This window comes from Chanodichthys erythropterus, chromosome 3 (genome assembly GCF_024489055.1).
Source record: "Chanodichthys erythropterus isolate Z2021 chromosome 3, ASM2448905v1, whole genome shotgun sequence".
Taxonomy (NCBI): Eukaryota; Metazoa; Chordata; class Actinopteri; order Cypriniformes; family Xenocyprididae; genus Chanodichthys; species Chanodichthys erythropterus.
In genome coordinates, this window is record NC_090223.1 from 66792694 (window position 1) to 66814306 (window position 21613).

Below are 21613 nucleotides of genomic sequence, written 5' to 3' on the forward strand. Positions count from 1 at the left end.
GTTCAATTGATTCAAAGCTTTGAAAAGCTTTGTTTCTCCTGTCACTATTTAAATCTTTAATTTGAGTTGTTGGAACAATGTTCCAATTTCCAGTTTGTTTCTCATTATCCTTCCATTCCACAAGGGCAAACATGTTCACACCTTCAAACTTGTGCATCCACTTCTTCTCCTTGTAGGATTCTGGCAGTGTAGATGCTGCTAAGCGTATTACTGCCCTCCTCAGGTCAAAGTTTGAACAAAAGTCTCATATACAATATGCTAGTGCAAGTATATAACTATTAGTTCAAACTTTGACCTGTGGAGGGCAGTAATACACTTAGCAGTGTCTACACTGCTGGAATTCTAACAGAGAAGAAGAAGAGAGCTAGTTCAAGATGAGCATTTATGATTAAAACATACATATAAATATAATTTTTTTAAAATGTTTAGAAAATGAGTTATGGTTTCTCTAGATAAGACCCTTCTTCCTCGTCTGGGATTGTGTAGAATGCTTTGAAGCTGCACTGAAACTGTAATTTTGACCTTCAACTGTTTGGGCTCCAGTGAAGTCCACTATATGGAGAAAAATCCTGGAATGTTTTCATCAAAAACCTTAATTTCTTTTCGACTGAAGAAGGACATGGACATCTTGGATGACATGGGGGTGAAAAAATGATCAGGAAATTTTAATTTGAACAAATCCTTTAATATTATAAAGCGGCGAGTATACATTTTGTGCGCCAAAAAACAAAATAGTGACTTTATTTAACCATATCGAGTGATGGGCGATTTCAAAACACTGCTTCTGAACTAAATCTTTTGTTTTGAATCAGTGAAGTGATTCGTGTATCAAACTGCTGAAATCACGTGACTTTGGCACACCGAACAACTGATTTGTAAGATTCGAACAGAAGATTTGTAAAGCTTCATGAAGCAGTGTTTTGAAATCAGCCATTACTAGATATTGTTGAAAAGTCGTTATTTTGTTTTTTTGGCACACAAAAAGTATTCTAGTCACTTTATAATATTAGGGTAGAACCACTGTAGTCACATGAACTGATTTAAATATGTTTTGAGTACCTTTCTGGATCTTGAGAAGTGAGCCCTCCAGAACGAAACACACTGAAGATACTGAAGAACAAAGAGGTTGGTGTTTATTCTTCATTCATTCATGATGCTGAACAACATTCATGTTAGAAAGATTCAAGCACTTCTGCACATTTAGATATGCAGTTAAAGCATGAAATGGGTACAAAACAAATGTTCAGTAACACTTTCATATTGACTGTCAACATCAGGTCAAACTTTTATTTTAGCTGTTTTATTTTAAATTTATTTTGTATCTGTTTCACAATTTTTCATTATCTTTAGTTAGATGCATTTAAATTGTGACTGTGCCTCAGATGCAATCAACTCTGTGTTTGTAAGGTGTGAACCAAATGGCCCATACAGACGTATAGCCCACAGAAACTGATGGGGGTTAATGGCAAAGAAACAGCATTGCTCAGAGTAGATTGCAAGGTAGAGCGATCTCCTGTGGGAGGTCCTAACAGTTTTCTGTTGTTTGTAGCCCATATCACCCTGTAGCCCAAGACTGGTTGCCCACTGAAGCTAAGCAGGGCTGAGCCTGGTTAGTACCTGGATGGGAGACCTCCTGGGAAAACTAGGTTGCTGCTGGAAGAAGTGTTAGTGAGGCCAGCAGGGGGTGCTCACCCTGTGGTCTGTGTGGGTCCTAACACCCCAGTATAGTGATGGGGACACTCTACTGTCAAAAAAAGCACCGTCCTTCGGATGAGACTTTAAACAGAGGTCCTGACTCTCTGTGGTCATTAAAAATCCCAGGATGTCCTTCGAAAAGAGTAGGGGTGTAACCCCGACATCCTGGCCAAATCTGCCCATTGGCCTCTGTCCATCATGGCCTCCTAATCATCACCATGTACTGATTGGCTTCATCACTCTGTCTCCTCTCCACCAATAAGCTGGTGTGTGGTGGGCGTTCTGGCGCAATATGGCTGCCGTCGCATCATCCAGGTGGATGCTGCACATTGGTGGTGGTTGAGGAGATTCCCCCTTCCGTATGTAAAGCGTTTTGAGTACCCAGTAAAGCGCTATATAAATGTAAGGTATTATTATTATTATTATTAGTAGTAGTAGTAGTATTAATTATTTTTAATTAATTATCATGTATAAAGTTCTGTCCCACATACAGAACTTTGGGTTAAGATATTTTGAAGGCCGACACACTGACATGGCTGTTGAAGAACTGTGCTACACTACTACCTTCAATAAATTCTTCTCCCCACAAGAACTCTGGTCAAGCTTACTTATTTTATGTATTAGAGAAATCCAATATATTGGCGAGCCACCCAAATGACTGCACGGCCAAATACAGCAAAATATAACAATTCTCAGATTTATTCAGGAAGAAGAGTCATATTTATAGACTGTTACAGCCTCTGCCATAACACAAGAGATGGATAAGACAACAGCTCGGTCAAATAGGGGAATTTATTAAAACAAAGCAAAATATAACAACGAATGGGAGAAATTAGACCCGAAAATAAAGGGCAAAACACAACAAAGAGAGCACAGCTCCATCTCGGGACGGCTGCTCAAGTTCTGCCGCTGAAGTGTGGCAACTTGGCTTCCTTTAAGCATGGGATAATGGTCCACAGGTGTAAGGAATCTGCTAGATACAAATGTAAATCACGCTTTTCCTGCCCCTAGAGGGCAGGCAAATACATAGATATACATACATGTAACATAGACATAGATCAGGGGTAGGAAAATTCAGTCCTAGAGTCGCTGTTCTGCTGAATTTAGCCCCAACCTTAATCAAACACACCTGAGCAAGCTAATCAAGTTCTTCAGGATTACTAAGGCTAAAGGCAGCTGAAGGTTTTTTCAGGGTTGGAGCTAAACTCTGCAGGACAGCGGCTCTCTAGGACCGAACTTGCCTACCCCTGACATAGGTCAAACAACAATCTCCAGGATGGCTTGAGCATCCAATCATATGACTTAAAACGGAACATTGAATAGAGGGCAGAGAGCGCTCCTCCTCTCCATCTCTCACTCATAGTAGACAAACGGTTGCAGGGGAGTGGTTTACACATTTTCAACCCAAGCCGTCAAACTGACGTTATCAGAGAAGGAATGCCATTCCAGACTGGAAGTAACTTTTCAGATTTTGATTAAAGATTATAAATTTTTTTTCTGTTTTAACTTGCACAGATTATTTGTTTACCACAAGACTAGTAATGTACTAACAAAGTAAATAAGATCAATTTTGATTTCATGCCGATTTTAAGAATCAAACCTCACCGTGTATGGCATTTCAAGAAATATAATAACAAATAAGTAATGGATGTGCGTAAATGTGTGTGTGTGTGTGTGTGTGTGTGTGTGTGTGTGTGTGTGTCTTCAACTTCTGGTTACTTGTGCGAGTGTCAGTGTGTCCAAGGAATACTACTTCTTGTTTTGTCTAGGTAGGTACATGATGTGCACAATGGAAAAATCAATCAGAGAAAGTCAAAAAGTGAGCCCAAGAAATAAGAAATTATTTAACAAACAGTAAACACCAAACTGCGTCAAGTAGATTAACTTTCCAGCAGTGGTGTAATGCAACAACATACCTTGTTACAGTAAGTATTTTGGGAAAATCTGTACTTGAGTTTTTATATTTGTCAACTTTTTTATACGGTCGGCCGTCGGCCAGTTTTTATTCGTCGGCCGACTAAGTTTTCTCAGTGTGTTCTGCACCGTCGGCTGAAGTTGGTCCTCGTTGGCTTTTTTTTGGCCGATTCGAAATGTTGAATCGGCGTCGGTCCGCTGGCCATCTGATCATTCTGATTGGCTGTTCAGATACTGCCACCTGCTGGTTCGGATAGGCATTTCATCTTGCGCAGGCGCAGAATGACGTGCTACTTGTCCGTCGAGTGTTGGTTTGGTGTGTCAAGCCAACTTTGGACACAGATGCTGCCAACATGAACCAACTAGTCTCTTCTGTTAGTTAGTTAGCGAGCACCAAACAGACATTTAGAACTGTATTTTAAAATGCAAAGCACTTGCAATGCATTTTTTTGCAAGACTATAAGTGTGTCCCATTGGGTAATCAAAAGTTCTGCACACACTTGCAGTCTTCACGCCCACTTGACGAGCCAAATACAGGAAATACGTCATATAAGTGGTCAAGTGCAAAGACCGCAAGTGTGGGTATTTGGACAAGGCTATACTCATGTGATATGGATTAAATATTGGGAAAATGATGAAAGCAGGAAGATCCAGACTCCTACTGGAGTAACATTTACTGACTATTGACCGGTAAGATCCTCAGAGAGGAAGAAAAATCACAACAAAAGAATGGAAAGATTGTATGAGTGAAGGTGGCTGTTAAAGTGTGTAGTTGTGTGTTAGTTACAGGATCAGAGAATGACACCATTCCTTTGTCATAGTCCAGATTCACTCTCACACGATCAAGCTTCTGTTTGACACGAAATATAAAACCTGGGGACTCTTGGTACTGATGATAGTCCACACTCCAGACATCAGTTTTGAAGAAAACACGTCCCTTCCCCTGGTTTGATGCTGCAATTACTCCAAGTCTCCAGTATGAACTCTGTTTTACCTCCACATCCCAGCTGTGTGTTCCTGAGTTAAAACCCTCTGAACCCAGAACACAAAAATCCCAGTTTATTCTCTCTGGATTATCAGGAAGTGGTTGTTCATCCCAGGTCTTTCTCACACTGGTCAGATCATCAGACAGGAAGAGATATTGTTGAGCAGTGTTTGGATCCAGAATCACAGGAGCTGATGAGACACAATCAACAGATGCTTTTATTCTGATGTTCATTTAATGACCAAGAGTGAACCAACACAGATTATTATGAATTATGACACTCTTGATCAAACACATTTCCCTCTAAACAATGCCAGTGCTGTTATTAGTTTCACACTCATTTTCATCATCAGTGTTTAACGGCATCAACTACAAACATTAAATGTGTGATTCAGACATTTGTGTCCCATCGAGAGAAAGGGAGGTAAGTGCAGTGGTGTAGTCTATGTGATACGCAGGTATACACACTAAGAAAGGTCAAGGATTTCAGTATACACATTTAAAAAAGCTTGAGGATATGTAACCATCAAATAAATTACAATATGATTTGTGGTCTGTTGTTTTTTAAATGAAACGGTACGATAAAAGATACAGTACAGCTTAACGAAATCCGTATCATGTCTCCTATAATCGCTTAATCAGTGTTTCAACTGCAGAAAGACGTCAATAAAACAGCTTGTAAACAATGTCATGTAACGTCACATTGACCTCAGAACAAACATATTCAGTGACCATAAACTCATTAGTCAGCTACAAGAACACTCTAAAAATGATAATGAATATGTAAAATGACATATTCTTCAATAACCTATATAATGCATGTTTGAAAAAAATCGTAAAGTTGACAGCAACCATTTAAATGTTTATATTTCAAAAAAACAAATTGGAGTAGAAATAATTTTAAAGTTAGTAGGCATATTATAACTTTGTATACAATTCATTTCATTTTAACCTTTAATATTAATGAAGTACCAACTGATTCCCATTTTACAGCATAGAGCGCACTGACGTAAGAAGTCTGCTTTGGGCTAATCATAAAGTTGATTAAAGTTGATGTGTTTACTCCGTGGCCGCGATGTTTACAGTAAGCTTTTTAATAGTTTTCTATTAAAATATGCGCTAGATGATCATCTTTGACTGGCCATTTGCCTACTGGGCCGACGTGTTTTTTGGGCTGATACTTTTTTTTTTTTGTCTGAACGGCCCATAAAACTCATACATTGCCATTATTTTGTTTTGTTTTGCTTGACACAATGCTGGGGTCTTTGTGCCAGCTAATCTATTTGTTAGAAAAAAAAAAAGTCAGCATAGGATACTAGGATTTATTTTTCTGACAGACCGGCCCATGAAACATATCAGCGGCCCATTGGTTCTTTTCTTAACACTCTGGAGTCTGAGGCTGATTTGGGGCTTGTTCATGAACATATTAATGACAAAAGTGTCATTACACTGTATTCAGCACAAACTAGGCTACCATAATATGTGAGGAACATGTATGTACATGTTTGTATTTTTTAAGGAATAATGTTTATGCGTGGTTATTGAAAAAACAAAAAACTTAAGTCACTGAAATAAGGCCAAAAAAAGTATATTAAATCTGTGTTCACAAGACTTTTGGGTATTGGAGGTTCTAGACTAGAGTTTTTGCTTCAAAATTATGTAAAAATTATGCTGCCTACTCCTTCATATAAAACAATATATTGATTTAGTTTTTGTAAGACACTTTTTGTCAAGAAACACAGTATGCGAGGAGGCGCGAATCATCATGAATAATGGGTCATTTACACCTGAGAAGACAAAAGAATCACATAATAATTACCTGAAATGACTTGCATAATAATGAGGCATTTCAGTCAGGTAGGCTGTGAAAAAAACCTTCTGCGATGTCTCAAGCTCATCATGATATATGAAACATACAGAAAAATATTATTACAATATAAAGTAATGGTTTTATATTATACTTTAAAATATAATGTATTTCTGTGATGCAAAGAGTCTGAATATAGGCTTTTAGTTTAAAAGCATGCACATTTGGAGAAATATTGGATTCTCATATGCTTATGTCAATTTTCTATACAGAGGAGTTATATTAATTTAATATTCATTGTCATTACTATGAGCGCTGGTGTTTTCAATTCATCCATGAAATCGGAGGGCGCTCTGTGCATTTTTAGTCCACAAATTCATCTAAAAGAAGAAGAGGCTATTCCGTGAATGGAGTTTCCCATTCATACTGCAGACGGAGGGCGCTAAAGAAACAAAAACTCATCTAAAATTCATCTATAGAAGAAAAGAAAACAAGAACTAACTGCATGTCTTCTAGAGCTCCCTAACCATGACTTTTACATCCAGATAAACACTTTTCAAGCCAATAAATACACGATTGAGACAATTAATACATGTATTGCCTCTGAATTTGCGTCTGAATAGCGCTGGCTCCGTGGGCGTGGCCGCATTAGCGGGTAATGAGCTGAATCACGGACTTCTGACATGGCTCTCTTTTCATACAGATTACATAAACACAGAAGGTTTGTTTTCGACATAAGTTTAATTTTTCTGTGATTAGTATTCACTAAGTTACAGTTCATTTTCTGAGAACTATCAGATTGGACTTCGTTCAGAGGGAGACGAGAGATCACGCATCATGTTAGTTTTCTTTATTTTACAAAAAGCACAACATTGTGTATACAAATAAAAGAAGATATTCTATAATTTCAATTGATATATTACTTATGTCTCTATGACAAAAAATGACGAAGTATTAAGTCTGTTTTGCTGCAATGTGAAAAAAAACCTGCAAAACGCGCCGGCGCGTTTTCAGACCTCAGAGTGTTAAAATATAATGTATTTCTGTGATGCAAAGTGTCTGAACAATTATGATACCTCTATGGCATTTCATATAGGCTTTTAGTTTAAAAGCATGCACATTTGGAGAAATATTGATGGATTCTTATATGTTTATGTCAATATTCTATACTGAGGAGTAATATTTATTCAATATTTATTATCATCACTATGAGTGCTGGATACTGTGTTTTCAATTCATACTTGCAGCCGGAGGGCGCTCTGTGCACCTTTGGTCCACAAATTATTCTAAAGAAGAAGAGGACATTTCAGGAATGGTGTTTTCAATTCATACTTGCAGCCGGAGGGCGCTCTCTGTACACCTTTAGGCCACAAATTCATATAAAGAAGAACAGGAACCAGGAACTAACGGCATATCTTCTAGAGCTCGCTAACCATGACTTTTACATCCAGATAAACACTTTTCAAGACAATAAATACACGATTGAGACAATGTACACAAGTATTGCCTCTGAATTTGCGTCTGAATAGCGCTGGCTCCGTGGGCGTGGCCGCATTAGCGGATAATGAGCTGAATCACAGACTTCGGACATTGCTCTCTTTTCATACAGATTACATAAACACAGAAGGTTTGTTTTCGATTTGACTTACACGATTTAACACTCTGAGGTCTGACGGTATCGCCGGCGATACCACCGTGGTTTTTTTCTTATCAGTGTGAAAGAGACTCAAAATACTCCGTCAATGTTGCACATACAATTAAGAGTTATACACCATTTTAATCTGTGGAATATCTTCTTTCATTTGTGTACACTCAGAGTAAAAACAGAATGTTGTGCTTTTTGTAAAATAAAGAAAACTAACATGATGCGTGATCTCTCCTCTCCCTCTGAACGAAGTCCAATCTGATAGTTCTCAGAAAATGAACTGTAACTTAGTGAATACTAATGACAAAAAAATTACACTTATGTCTAAAAAAACGTTAAGATGTCAGGTTTTAAATCATGTAAGTCAAATCGAAAACAAACCTTCTTTGTTTATGTAATCTGTATGAAAAGAGAGCCATGTCAGAAATCCGTGATTCAGCTCATTATCCGCTAATGCGGCCACGCCCACGGAGCGAGCGCTATTCAGACGCTAATTCAGTCAATACATGCATTCATTATCTCAATCGTGTATTTATTGTCTTGAAAAGTGTTTATCTGGATGTAAAAGTCATGGTTAGCGATCTCTAGAAGACATGCAGTTACTTCCTGTTTACTTGTCTTCTACAGATGAAGTTTAGATGAGTTTTTGTTTCTTTAGCGCCCTCCGGCTGCTGTATGTATTGGAAACTCCATTCATGGAATAGCCTCTTCTCCTTTTAGATTAATTTGTGGACTAAAAATGCACAGAGAGCGCCCTCCGGCTGCAGTATGAATTGAAAAAACCAGCGCTCATAGTGATTACAATGAATATTAAATAAAAAATAACTCCTCTGTATAGAAAATTGTCATGAACATATGAGAATCCAATATTTCTCCAAATGTGCATGCCTTTAAACTAAAAGCCTATATTCAGACTCTTTGCATCACAGAAATACATTATATTTTAAAGTATAATATAAAACCATTACTTTATATTGTAATAATATTTTTCTGTATGTTTCATATATCATAATGAGCTTGAGACATCACAGAAGGTTTTTTTCACAGCCTACCTGACTGAAATGCCTCATTAATATGCAAGTCATTTCAGCTCATTACTATCCAATTCTTTTGTCTTCTCAGGTGAGAATGGTCCATTTTCAGTGGTGATTCACGCCTCCTCGCATACTGTGTTTCTTGGCAAAAAGTGTCTTACAAAAACTAAATCAATATATTGTTTTATATGAAGGAGTAGGCAGCATAATTTTTACATAATTTTGAAGCAAAAACTCTAGTCTACAACCTCCAATACCCTAAAGTCTTATGAACACAGATTTATTATACTTTTTTTGGCCTTATTTCAGTGACTTAAGTTTTTTGTTTTTTCAATAACCACGCATAAATGTTATTCCTTCAAAAACACAAACATGTACATACATGTTCCTCACATATTATTGTAGCCTAGTTTGTGCTGAATACAGTGTAATGACACTTTTTCCATTAATGTGTTTATGAACAACTGAAAAAAGCACAAATGTCAGGGCATGTCAAAACTTCTCCAGGCCCCAAATCAGCCTCAGACTCCAGAGGGTTAAAACCTGACATTTCAACGTTTCTTTAGACGTAAGTGTCTTTTTTTGTCATTAGTATTTATAAGTTACAGTTCATTTTCTGAGAACTATCGGATTGGACTTCGTTCAGAGGGAGACGAGAGATCACACATGTTATTTTTCTTTATTTTACAAAAAGCACAACATTGTGTTTTCAACATTGAGTGTACACAAATAAAAGAAGATATTCTACAGTTTCAATTGATATATTACTTATGTCTCTATGACAAGAAATGACAGAGTATTTTAAGTCTGTTTTGCTGCAATGTGAAAAAAATCCTGCAAAACGCGCCGGCGCGTTTTCAGACCTCAGGGAGTTAATTGACACTCAAACACTTATAGTGAGGCTAAAGTGTTTCTACTCATGTGGGCAGGGCCGTTCTAGCCTTTTTGGCACCCTAGGCGAGATTCAAAAAATTATATTTATTTACCAGTGAGCTGCATTAAGCAGTCATATGTAAATGTTTAAATAATACCACTTCTGCAGTGCAAAGATGGATTTTTTGAGGATTTCTTTTGATTGGTAACAGTCTCATTGGGTCTTATTGTCCTAACTAAATTTATTGTTTTACATTTTAAAAACAAATTTTCTATTTTAATTTAAGAAATCGATTAAATATGATGCATACATTTAATAAGATTAGAAAAAATGCTCTTATAATGGTACAAATGCCCCAGGAAATTAATTTAAAGGGGCAAATATTGCCCTGTAATGGGAAAGTTAGTGTCTGTTATTGAACAGAAAGTGCTCCTAAATTTTTGACTGTGCTCCTAAATTACAAGTTAATTGTATTAACTGATCCAAATATTTATAATTAATTATAATTAGTTATGATTAATTATATTTATTTTGAGCTTATTTTGCTACACTATCTACCTACCTGTTTGTGTCATGAAGCACATTTATCTCTCCACCCATCTATCATTTCCAGTGTGTGTGTGAGAGCTCAGATCTTCTGCAGTCAGACTCACTGTTTTGGACGATGTCCTGCATCTTCTTCCAGACTCTGAACGGCAGGTTGCCCAAGTAACGCGGCACATGAATCAAAGCTCCAGAAGCCATCTGTGGATCCGGCTGTGAGCTCTGGACTCTGGAAGAACATTCAGGAGTCAGAACTGCAGTGGCTTTGGATCAGAACCAGAGAGACCAGAGACAGGAGCAGATCACTCACCTTTCCATTGAGACTGGAAACTCCTGCAGAACAAACACACCATTTATCATCAAGAACTCAATCAATGAACCAATGATCAACCAATGATCTGAAATCAGACCTTCAGAAAGCAGACGTCACTGGCTTTCATCATCTCCTCCATGTCTTTGATTGTGTGTGAAAGAGCTGAGATGTGTCTGTTCATCTCCTCCAGCTTCTCCTTCATCATCTGCTTCTTCTGCTCCTCTTCCTCCCTCAGTGCAGTGATTGTAGCTTCTTCTTCATCTCTGAGAAACTGATGAAGCTTCTCAAACTGCTTTTTAATCTGACGCTCTGTGTGATCAGCTTGAGACTGAAATCAGATCACATTCACTTCAATCATCTCAATCGACACACATCAACACTTCACATCATTCATATCAGAGATAAACTCAGATGATCACTGCTCGTCATTTACAGAAATAATAAACTGGAATTAAATGTATCAGATCAGGTATATAGTGATCCAACAAGCTGTGATAAAAATGACTGATTCTGTTTCTTCACCTTGATGTGTTGAACTGTTTTCTCAAACTCTCCTTTTATGTTTTCATTGTGTTGAAGTTTCTCTTGTAAGGACTTCAGTGCTGTGTTGAGCTCCTCCTAGAATTGAACAAAAACACATAAAACACTTGTAACTGGAATGAGCATGCTATGCCTTTAAGAGGCTGGTGACGTGATAGGGCGGGTGACTTTAAAAGTCTGGCAGGATTCAATGAAAGGGCGTTTGTTCTTGTTCTCCATTTGATGAACGAGTGTGAATATGGTTTGTTCTCCTATACTGGTGCGAACAGCTTGTGCGTGACTGCTGCGCTCCATAATTTAGTGTGAGTAAACATTATTTTTATTCATAGGAGTAGTGATGGGCAGATCGAGGCTTCGTGAAACGCTGAAACAGTTTAAGTAAATGTGTCGTAATGTGTCAAGGCTTCAAAACAATCTGACACCCGTCTCCACGGTGATCACTAGTGGTCAGAACAGTGTAAATGCAACAAAACTCAGGCCAAACATGCATTAAAGGTGCCATCGAATGGAAAATTTAATTTACCTCGGCATAGTTAAAAAACAAGAGTTCAGTACATGGAAATGACATACAGTGAGTCTCAAACTCCATTGTTTCCTCTTTCTTATATAAATCTCATTTGTTTAAAAACCTCCGAAGAACAGGCGAATCTCAACATAACACCGACTGTTACGTAACAGTCGGGATCATTAATATGTACGCCCCCAATATTTGCATATGCCAGCTCATGTTCAAGGCATTAGACAAGGGCAGCCAGTATTAACGTCTGGATCTGTGCACAGCTGAATCATCAGACTAGGTAAGCAAGCAAGAACAATAGTGAAAAATGGCAGATGGAGCGATAATAACTGACATGATCCATGATATCATGATATTTTTAGTGATATTTGTAAACTGTCTTTCTAAATGTTTCGTTAACATGTTGCTAATGTACTGTTAAATGTGGTTAAAGTTACCATCGTTTCTTACTGTATTCACGGAGACAAGAGCCATCACTATTTTCATTTTTAAACACTTGCAGTCTGTGTAATTCATAAACACAACTTCATTCTTTATAAATCTCTCCAACAGTGTGTAATGTTAGCTTTAGCCACGGAGCACTATCAAACTCATTCAGAATCAAATGTAAACATCCAAATAAATACTATACTTACGCGATTAGACATGCTGCATGACAAACACTTTGTAAAGATTCATTTTGAGGGTTATATTAGCTGTGTGAACTTTGTTTATGCAATGTATTATAGAGTTGCAAGCTTGGGGGAGGGGAGCGCGAGCATTTAAAGGGGAAGCACGCTGAATCAGCGCATATTTAATGATGCCCCAAAATAGGCAGATAAAAAAAACATGAATTATAAAAAAATCTATGGGGTATTTTGAGCTGAAACTTCATTCAGGGAACACCTTAGACTTATATTACATCTTTTGAAAACACGTTCTATGGCACCTTTAATAACAGCCATTATTCATTTTAACTATTCTAATGTCTAATTAAAACATCTACAAACGTATAAAACTGATCAGAGATCAGATAAAGCCCATAGACACTTGTTCAATAGTTGTACATGATTCATGGGTTCACTTTATCATCGGCCTCTACCGGTGAATCACTGAAATTTCGAACTGTTTTGAAACGTTTCGAAACAGCGATGACGTAATGAAGCCTTGTTTACTAAAATCACATGACTTTGGCAGTTTGATACACGCTCCGAATCACTGATTTGAAAGAAAAGATTCATAAAGCTTCGGAGCTTCGTGAAACAGTGTTTCGAAATTGGCCATCACTACATAGGAGTTGACTTTAATTTAATTAGTTTCAAATCCTCCTTCAGGTTTAGCGCCATCATTTCTTTCCCACTAAAATTTGAGGTTTATTTGTTTAGTTTGTGTTGTTTGGTTTATATTTAATTTATTGGGTTTTCATGTCATTATAAATTTTTATGGTATTCATTTGGTTTGTGTTTCACATATGGTTTGAATGTTTTTGATTCATTTTAGCTTTTTTTGTTTTTCCTCCCATGTGGTGTCTTATCCAGTTCATGATTCAAGTTCATTTGCTTTATCTCAGGTATTATATTCATCATTGTTTTCTTTTATACCATGTTATTTGATTGATAACAGCATTAAGATGGTTAAAAGGATGTAAACAGAAACACTCTGACAAAGGTGAAAGAAACTCCAGAAATAATGAGGAAGAAGGTTATTGAAATACATCCATCTGTGAAGGATTACAGAGCTATTTCAAAGCAACCACAGCAAGTCATTATCTCTAAATGGAAAAAAACTTGGCACAGTATCAAACCTTCCCAGAAGAGGTTCATCCAAGAAGTCAAGAACAACATCGCTTTGTACCAGAAAATCCTGAAGAAGAATCTCTGATCTTCAGTCTGTAGAAAATTATTCAAAGCACAGGAGTAAATCCACCTCTGAACGGCTCAAAAAAGCACAATTAAAGTTATAGAGTAGCCTTGTCAAAGTCCGTACTTGAACCCAATTGGGATGAGGTGGCAGGACCTTAAACAAGCAGTTCATGCCTAAAGCCCTTTAATATGGATGATCTAAAGCAGTTCTGCAAAGAAAATCAGGAGAAGAAAATGATCCGACCTCACGATGACTCCCTTTAAGTCTATGGACGCTCTATGAACGTAGAACACGTCACTGTTCTTAGGCTGTTCATTCAGAAATGCGCTATAAAAATGAGACGCAGGCAGTGGAATGAGCAAAAAAAAGGCAAAGTTATTAAACGTGAGTTGAGCTTTTTTTTTTAGAATGCTGCAAAAGACATGAGACAAGTGCAACACCTAAACATAAAAACAATAGGACAAATAGTGCAAAAACCTGTAAAGGACTAATACTGTATGCTTGAAATGTCATATTTGCATGATGGTGTTTTCTGATTTTACAAAGTATTTGCTGTTAATAATAGCCTATTACTGGTGTTTTTTTTTTGTTTTGTTTTTTGGTATTACTTTTTGGCTTAGAAATATTAGCAGTATCTTATTTTATATTATTTCTGAGTATATAGCATGTGTTTAACCCTTAATCTGATCTTGGGGTCCAGCTGACCCCGCTGACAGTTTCCTTAATTTTTTAAAAGTGTTCCCTTCATCTCAGGGACATGAAACTCTGTGACTTTTCCTAAATAATCTATCTAAACATGCACAAAAAATCTGGGCTTGATTTGGTTGTTCTAAAGGTGCGTAAAAAACAAACAAACAAAAAAAAAAATCACCGTTTTAGTCCTTCGGGGTCAGATTGACCCCACATTGAAAATGAATGGGAAAATGAAAAAAAGTACCTTTTTTTAATTTCATTTGTCAAAATAAATAAATAAATCCAGTATAAACCTGAAATGTTCTACGTTTCCATAAAGGTCTGGTCCTAGACCATAACCACAAAGTGGAACGAATTTTCTATCTCATACACACACACACATACACACACATGTGTGACAGCAACAGAGGGCGTTTTTATAGAAATTGGCAAATAAAAATCAACAAAACTGGCCTAAATCTGAAAAATTTTGCATGTAAATAAAGGTCTGGTCCTTGACTATAAACACAAAGTCGAACAAACTTTCTATCTCATGCACACACATAAACACAAACACACACAGTCCCTATTGAGTCCCTATTGACCTCTATTGGATATATGTGGTCATTACACTTTCTTTCTTTAAAGGGATAGTTCACCCAAAAATGAAAATTTGATGTTTATCTGCTTACCCCCAGCGCATCCAAGATGTAGGTGACTTTTTTTCTTCAGTCGAACGCAAATTATGATTTTTAACTGCAACCGCTGCCGTCTGTCAGTCAAATAATAGCAGTGATTGGGAACTTCAACTATAACAGTAAATAAAACTTGCTTAGACAAATCAAAATTAAAACCCTGCTGCTCGTGACGACACATTAATGTCCTAAGACACAAAACGATCGGTTTTTGTGAGAAACCGAACATTATTTATATAATTTTTACCTCTAATATACCACTATGTCCAACTTCGTTCAGCTTCCTGTTAGTGAGGTCAAAAAACGCGTTGTGATGACGGAAGTGATGTCTCGCCCATATACTTCAATGAGCGCGAGACATCACTTCCATTGTCAGAGCGCGATCAGACCTCACTAGCCGGAAGCTGAACGAAGTTGGACATAGTGGTGTATTAGAGGTAAAAAATGATATAAATACTGTTCGGTTTCTCGCACAAACCGATCGTTTCGTGTCTTAGGATATTAATATGTCGTTACGAGCCGCAGGGTTTAATTAGGATTTGTCTATGGAAGTTTTTTCGACTCTTATTGTTCAAGTTCCCAATCACTGCTATTATTTGACTGACAGACGGCAGCGGTTGCAGTTAAAAATCATAATTTGCGTTCGACTGAAGAAAAAAAGTCATCTACATCTTGGATGCCCTGGGGGTAAGCAGATAAACATCAACTTTTCATTTTTGGGTGAACTATCCCTTTAACTTTAATGCCTGAAGTTTTTCCACAAACCTCTAGATGGTAGTATTCTATCCCTAACACATAGGGCAATGTCCAAATACAATTTAAATTCAATTAAGATAATCATTAAAGTGATTTTTTCATTAAAAATCAATTTTTCATAAGCCAATTTATGACACGGTTAAGTAATTGTGCAGTAAACAGGTAGAAAAATACAAAATATCCACAAAACCACAGCATAAATGCATAGATGAGAAGTACATTAAAAAAAATGATATATAGTTTATCATATAAAAAAATGTATATTTCCTTATGCAATCGCTCTGTAAATGTTTGGGGTCAATCTGACCCCACGTCGGTACAATTTAGATGCGCTTAAGGGTTAAGATAAATTTGTACTCATTGTCTTCATATTTCAGGCATATTTCTGCAAAGATGTTTAACAAATTGTTTTACATTTACACCATGTTGATCACTTAGTGCACTTGGAATGGAACTTTTTTTTTTACCAGATTGTTAATAAAGAGAATGTTACTTGAATCATATTGTACAGTAAAAAATAAATAAATAAATAAATAAATTGTGAATCGGTCAATCGTTCTGAAAAAAATTGAGATTTTATTTTTTTGCCATATCACCCAAGCCTAATTCTGTATTTACTGAGGTTGCTTTTTTTTGTTGTATTTTGTTTGAAGATCTAAATCTTTAGCATGAGACACAAAAACAAATCAGGATGGGCAAATACTTTCACAGCACTCAGCTTATGACAAAAGACATCTGTCTTGCCTTGTATGATGAAGCCACTTCACTGATGGGTCTGCATTTGTGATTGTCGTGTTGTTGTGAAGTGAAGCACACGACACACACAGGCTGCTTGTCCTCCAGACAGAAGAGTTTGAGTTTCTCACTGTGTAAACTGCAGATCTCCTCTGATCCTGATGAACGACTCTCATTTCTCTCCGTCAGAAATGACTCGCACAAGTTTTTTAACACAAGATTAATCGGAGGATCATCTCTTGAGGATCTTCTCCTGCAGACGGGACACTCCTGAGTTTTCTTGGTTCTCCAGAACTGTTGAAGACACTCTTTACAGAAACTGTGACTGCATGATAAAATAACAGGAGTCTTGAAGATTTCACAGCACACGGGACACGAAATTTCTTCAGCAGAAACATTTAGTGAAGCCATTTTCACTGTTTGAGCTCCAGCAATATAAACTTTACTTTCACTTTCTGAAAGAGCCGAGGCGGACTGATGGCTGAGTAACGCGAGACCTCGCGAGACCCGGTGCGTGATCTAGTCTGCTAGATTGTTTGTTTTTTTTCTTCCACACTTCTCTCATTTCGCCTTTTTTCTCCGTTTCAAAACCGGATTATAATGTTATACAACCTGGATCATCTCGAAGAATATATCGACGCGCACTACAACACATTATGCTGCACCATGAACAGGGACAAACCAGATCATAACAAAAAAAGTAAAGGCAACCCCACTCCAAACTCCAAGAGTTCAGAGGCAAGACAGACAACTCAAAGGCACAAACTATGGACTCAATGTTTTATAATATATAAATTGGTCTCTATGAGCAGGCGGCGGAGATACACGTCTGAAGGGACCGTCTGAAAAGTGCAAAACCCAAAACCCTTTTGCTAATTTTATATTATGAAAAATACTCAATAACTGTAACACACTGTACTGTCACCAGATTTAGTTCATACATCACTGCTCTCCTGCTGGTTGTACTGGAACACTTAGTTTGATAAAAAATGAGCAACTTTTATGATTATTAATTATTAAATAAAATCAATAACTTCACTGTTATGAGTAAAAATATCAAATAAATTGTAATGCCATCAAATCCAGTAAGCAGTTATCATGCGTAACATCATTTGTGTAAAGAAGGCCTTTATGTGCTACTTGACAAACTAAGTGTTGTAGTGAAGTTATTGAGTATTTTTCATAATATAAAATGAGCAAAAGGGTTTTGGGTTTTGCACTTTTCAGACGGTCCCTTCAGACGTGTATCTCCGCCGCCTGCTCATAGAGACCAATTTATTATAAAGCATCTTAGAGGAAAATTGGGTTGTTGTAGCTTGTTGTCTAGGTTACTATGATTGGAAGTAGCTGCATTTGTGTTTTTAACAACGTTTATCTCACGAGTTATTAATCCGGGAAGCTCGAATCTGTGAATATATTGCCAACTGAGCTGAACTGCTTGACATAAGCACTGACTGCATTTCTTTATATTTGAGTCCAACAAGTTCAAACTCTAATGCTGTGTTCACACCAGACGCGACTTGTGCGAATAAATCGCGCTATTCGCGCGTAGTTGGACGCTTGAACATTTTGAGTTTACTCGCTTCATTCGCGCGTGAAAATCCCTTCACAACAGACGCGAATTCGCGTCATGAGAGGGGCTCTCCCGCTCCTTTATGTGTCCCAGACTCTCCCACTGCTTCTGCACACTTCCTCTGAATAAACACAACTTGTCAGTGGGGAAATAATTGTAAATTACAGCGAATAAGCTCAATTGGTCGTCTTTAGTTGGCTTGTAGTCTTAATATGTATTTATATATATGTATATAGCTCAAATTGAGTAAAGACCGTTTTTTACAACTTATCAGATTGTCCGACCTCCTCACTCACTTTCTTTCAAACACGATCCTTTTTATTTCTGTTTCTATAAATGTATGAAGATGTACAGCGACGATGATTTTGTCCTCCATTGTTGTTTCGAATTTCTGCCTCAGCTCGCTACGTCACGTCACTACTAGAGCAAGCTCCCGATTGGTTAACGCGGCGCGGAAATTCGCCAAAGTTCAGATTTTTCAACTTGCGCGATTCGCGCGAATCGCGTCAGTCGCGCGAATCGCTCAATTCGCGCCGCGTCATTCGCGCGAATCGCGTCATTCGCGCCGCTTCATTCGCGCGAATCGCGCCGCAGGATGTCAATTCGCGTCTTTGCATTGACTTAACATGTAAATCACTCGCGCTTACCGCTTCATTCGCGTCCGGTGTGAACGCAGCATAATGGTGTGATTTACATGTTACGCAGTGATTTACATGTTAAGTCAATGCAAAGACGCGAATTGACATCCTGCGGCGCGATTCGCGCGAATGAAGCGGCGCGAATGACGCGGCGCGAATTGAGCGATTCGCGCAAGTTGAAAAATCTGAACTTTGGCGAATTTCCGCGCCGCGTTAACCAATCGGGAGCTTGCTCTAGTAGTGACGTGACGTAGCGAGCTGAGGCAGAAATTCGAAACAACAATGGAGGACAAAATCATCGTCGCTGCACATCTTCATACATTTATAGAAACAGAAATAAAAAGGACCGTGTTTGAAAGAAAGTGAGTGAGGAGGTCGGACAATCTGATAAGTTGTAAAAAACGGTCTTTACTCAATTTGAGCTATATATATACATATATATAAATACATATTGAGACTACAAGCCAACTAAAGACGACCAATTGAGCTTATTCGCTGTAATTTACAATTATTTCCCCACTGACAAGTTGTGTTTATTCAGAGGAAGTGTGCAGAAGCAGTGGGAGAGTCTGGGACACATAAAGGAGCGGGAGAGCCCCTCTCATGACGCGAATTCGCGTCTGTTGTGAAGGGATTTTCACGCGCGAATGAAGCGAATGTCACGCGCGAATGAAGCGAGTAAACTCAAAATGTTCAAGCGTCCAACTACGCGCGAATAGCGCGATTTATTCGCGCAAGTCGCGTCTGGTGTGAACACAGCATAAGAGCTGCGCACTATTTGTGTGCATTATTAACGTATGTTACTAACTGAAACATTACTGGGACATTAAAGAGGAAGTGTTTGTCCGAGCTCACAGCAAGGTAACGTAGACTAACCATGTTCCGTACACTTTTCGCCCTTCGCTGCACGTCCGCGACCACTCCTCCATTGTTGAGAGACAGACAAGCATGTTTGTGTGATCATACTCTGGGGTAATACCTTTTGTACAGGCAACACTTTGATTGATGTCTTTTGGACCAATAGTTTTTGAGAAAAGTGGGGAAAAGTACCTCCTCCGCCTGTGTACGGAAGATGATGAGCGTTAACGGTGTTCCGTACAGCCTCTAATGATGTTCCGTACAGCGCGGATAACTTGATTTCAGCGGCGAAAATGGACATTTACCTGATCACTTGTGAGAAGAAAACATCATTTAAATAAATAAGGAAGGTGAGTACCTATTTATTTGTTTAAATTGTTCATTTAATTGCGTAAATAAGATAGAGGACCATGCGAGTTAGGCATGATTGTGTCGTGATATTAATTACTGCGTGTGAGTTAAGCATTAACCATGTGAACCGTTAGTGAATAACGTTACCATATCTTTCTGAAGACAAAGAAGAAGGGCAAACAATTTGCATTGATTTAAAAATTTTATTACTTAACATTAACAAATGTGTGTGTTTGTGTTTACAACTATTTACATTTAACACTAAATTAACAAATACCATAACTCGAGATGAAGGGGTGTGAATTAAATTTTATGTGTGGACTATTTACATTATGTGTGTGTGTGTGTGTGTTTACAACTATTTACATTTATAAACTGATTAAAAATACCTGAACAAGAAATTTTTCTACACTATTTACATTGTGTGTGTGTGAGAGTGTATGTGTAACTTGTGTGTGTTTTTTTTTTTATGTGGACAGACAACATTTATGGCAAAGCCAGGCAGTGTCTGGCACTTGCTCCACCCCTGTGCACCGCAAGTGGAACCATAAATGGCACAGGTCACACTGCACCCATTCATCGATGGCCTCGTCTCCTGATCCAGGTGGGACCACTCTACGGCAGAGGGCGCAGTGTTCTCCGTCATCATCAGTCAGAGGAGCCGCCTGCTTTTTTTGCCTTTTGGCCTCCTGGGCTTGCCTTTTTTCTTCTTTCTTCTTTTCCATCTCTTCCTTGTCACTGGTGATGACACGGGCTGGCAACGGAATGCGACGCCTCACCTTTTCCTTCTTCTCTAGGGCTGGGCTCATGAGGACATTAGCCAGACTCTCGGGGATAATACCTGTTGCCACCAGGTAATTTTTTGGAGCCACCCTATTACAGGAGGAGCAAGGTGTTTGAGTGGTGGAGGGAGTGGCTGATGTTGTGTCAGTAGGTTGAGTGCTGGATGTGTGAGTGAGAGTGGCATGAGTGCTGGATGGTGGCTGAAGGAGTGACGGGAGCACTGGATGGTGTGGCAGAAGGAGTGACGGGAGCACTGGATGGTGTGGCAGAAGGAGTGACGGGAGCACTGGATGGTGTGGTGGAAGGAGTGGTGGGAGTGATGGATTGAGTGGCGTCGCTTCCATCTGCAGATGGGAGCACTCTCACCACCTAAGAAAGTAAAACATATGTGAAACACATTAGCACACTTTAAAAGACATTCAAGTAGCTTAGAGGATGAATTATCATTGTATTAATGTTAAAATTACCTGTGTTGTGTCCACAGCACCCCTGGACAAAGGAAAGATGCCAGCCTTGCGGAACCCAGCCTTGATGTTCTGGGCCGTGACAGCAGTGGGGTAAATAGTTTTGAGGAGCGGTGAAAACTGCTTCTTCCCCACAACAAGATCCCCTCGAACCAGACCCATCCTGGAAGCCATGGTGGAGAAAGCAGTCTTCAGTGGGTTGAAGACGGCAATATCCAGGGGTTGAAGGATGTGTGTGGTGTGGGCAGGCAGGCAGAGAATTTCAATTGTGTTTTCTCTGCAGTACATGATTACGTCTTTTGAGACATGTCTCGTGTTGGTCCATGATTAAAATTAATGGTCTCTCCTCAGGAGCATATTTAATGAAATGTCGGAGCCA

At 38.4% G+C, this 21613-nt stretch overlaps 1 protein-coding gene across 1 annotated transcript; it reads right to left on the reverse strand.

Moving 5' to 3' along the window:
* Positions 1-2487: 2487 nt before the first annotated feature.
* LOC137006686 (nuclear factor 7, ovary-like) lies at positions 2488-17318 on the reverse strand. Its single transcript, XM_067367652.1, has 6 exons — positions 16577-17318; positions 11333-11428; positions 10908-11138; positions 10808-10830; positions 10608-10726; positions 2488-4785 (listed from the first exon to the last, which is right to left on the reverse strand). The coding sequence occupies exons 1-6, from the start codon at positions 16976-16978 to the stop codon at positions 4283-4285; spliced, it is 1374 nt and encodes a 457-aa protein (XP_067223753.1). The 5' UTR covers positions 16979-17318; the 3' UTR covers positions 2488-4282.
* Positions 17319-21613: the final 4295 nt, after the last annotated feature.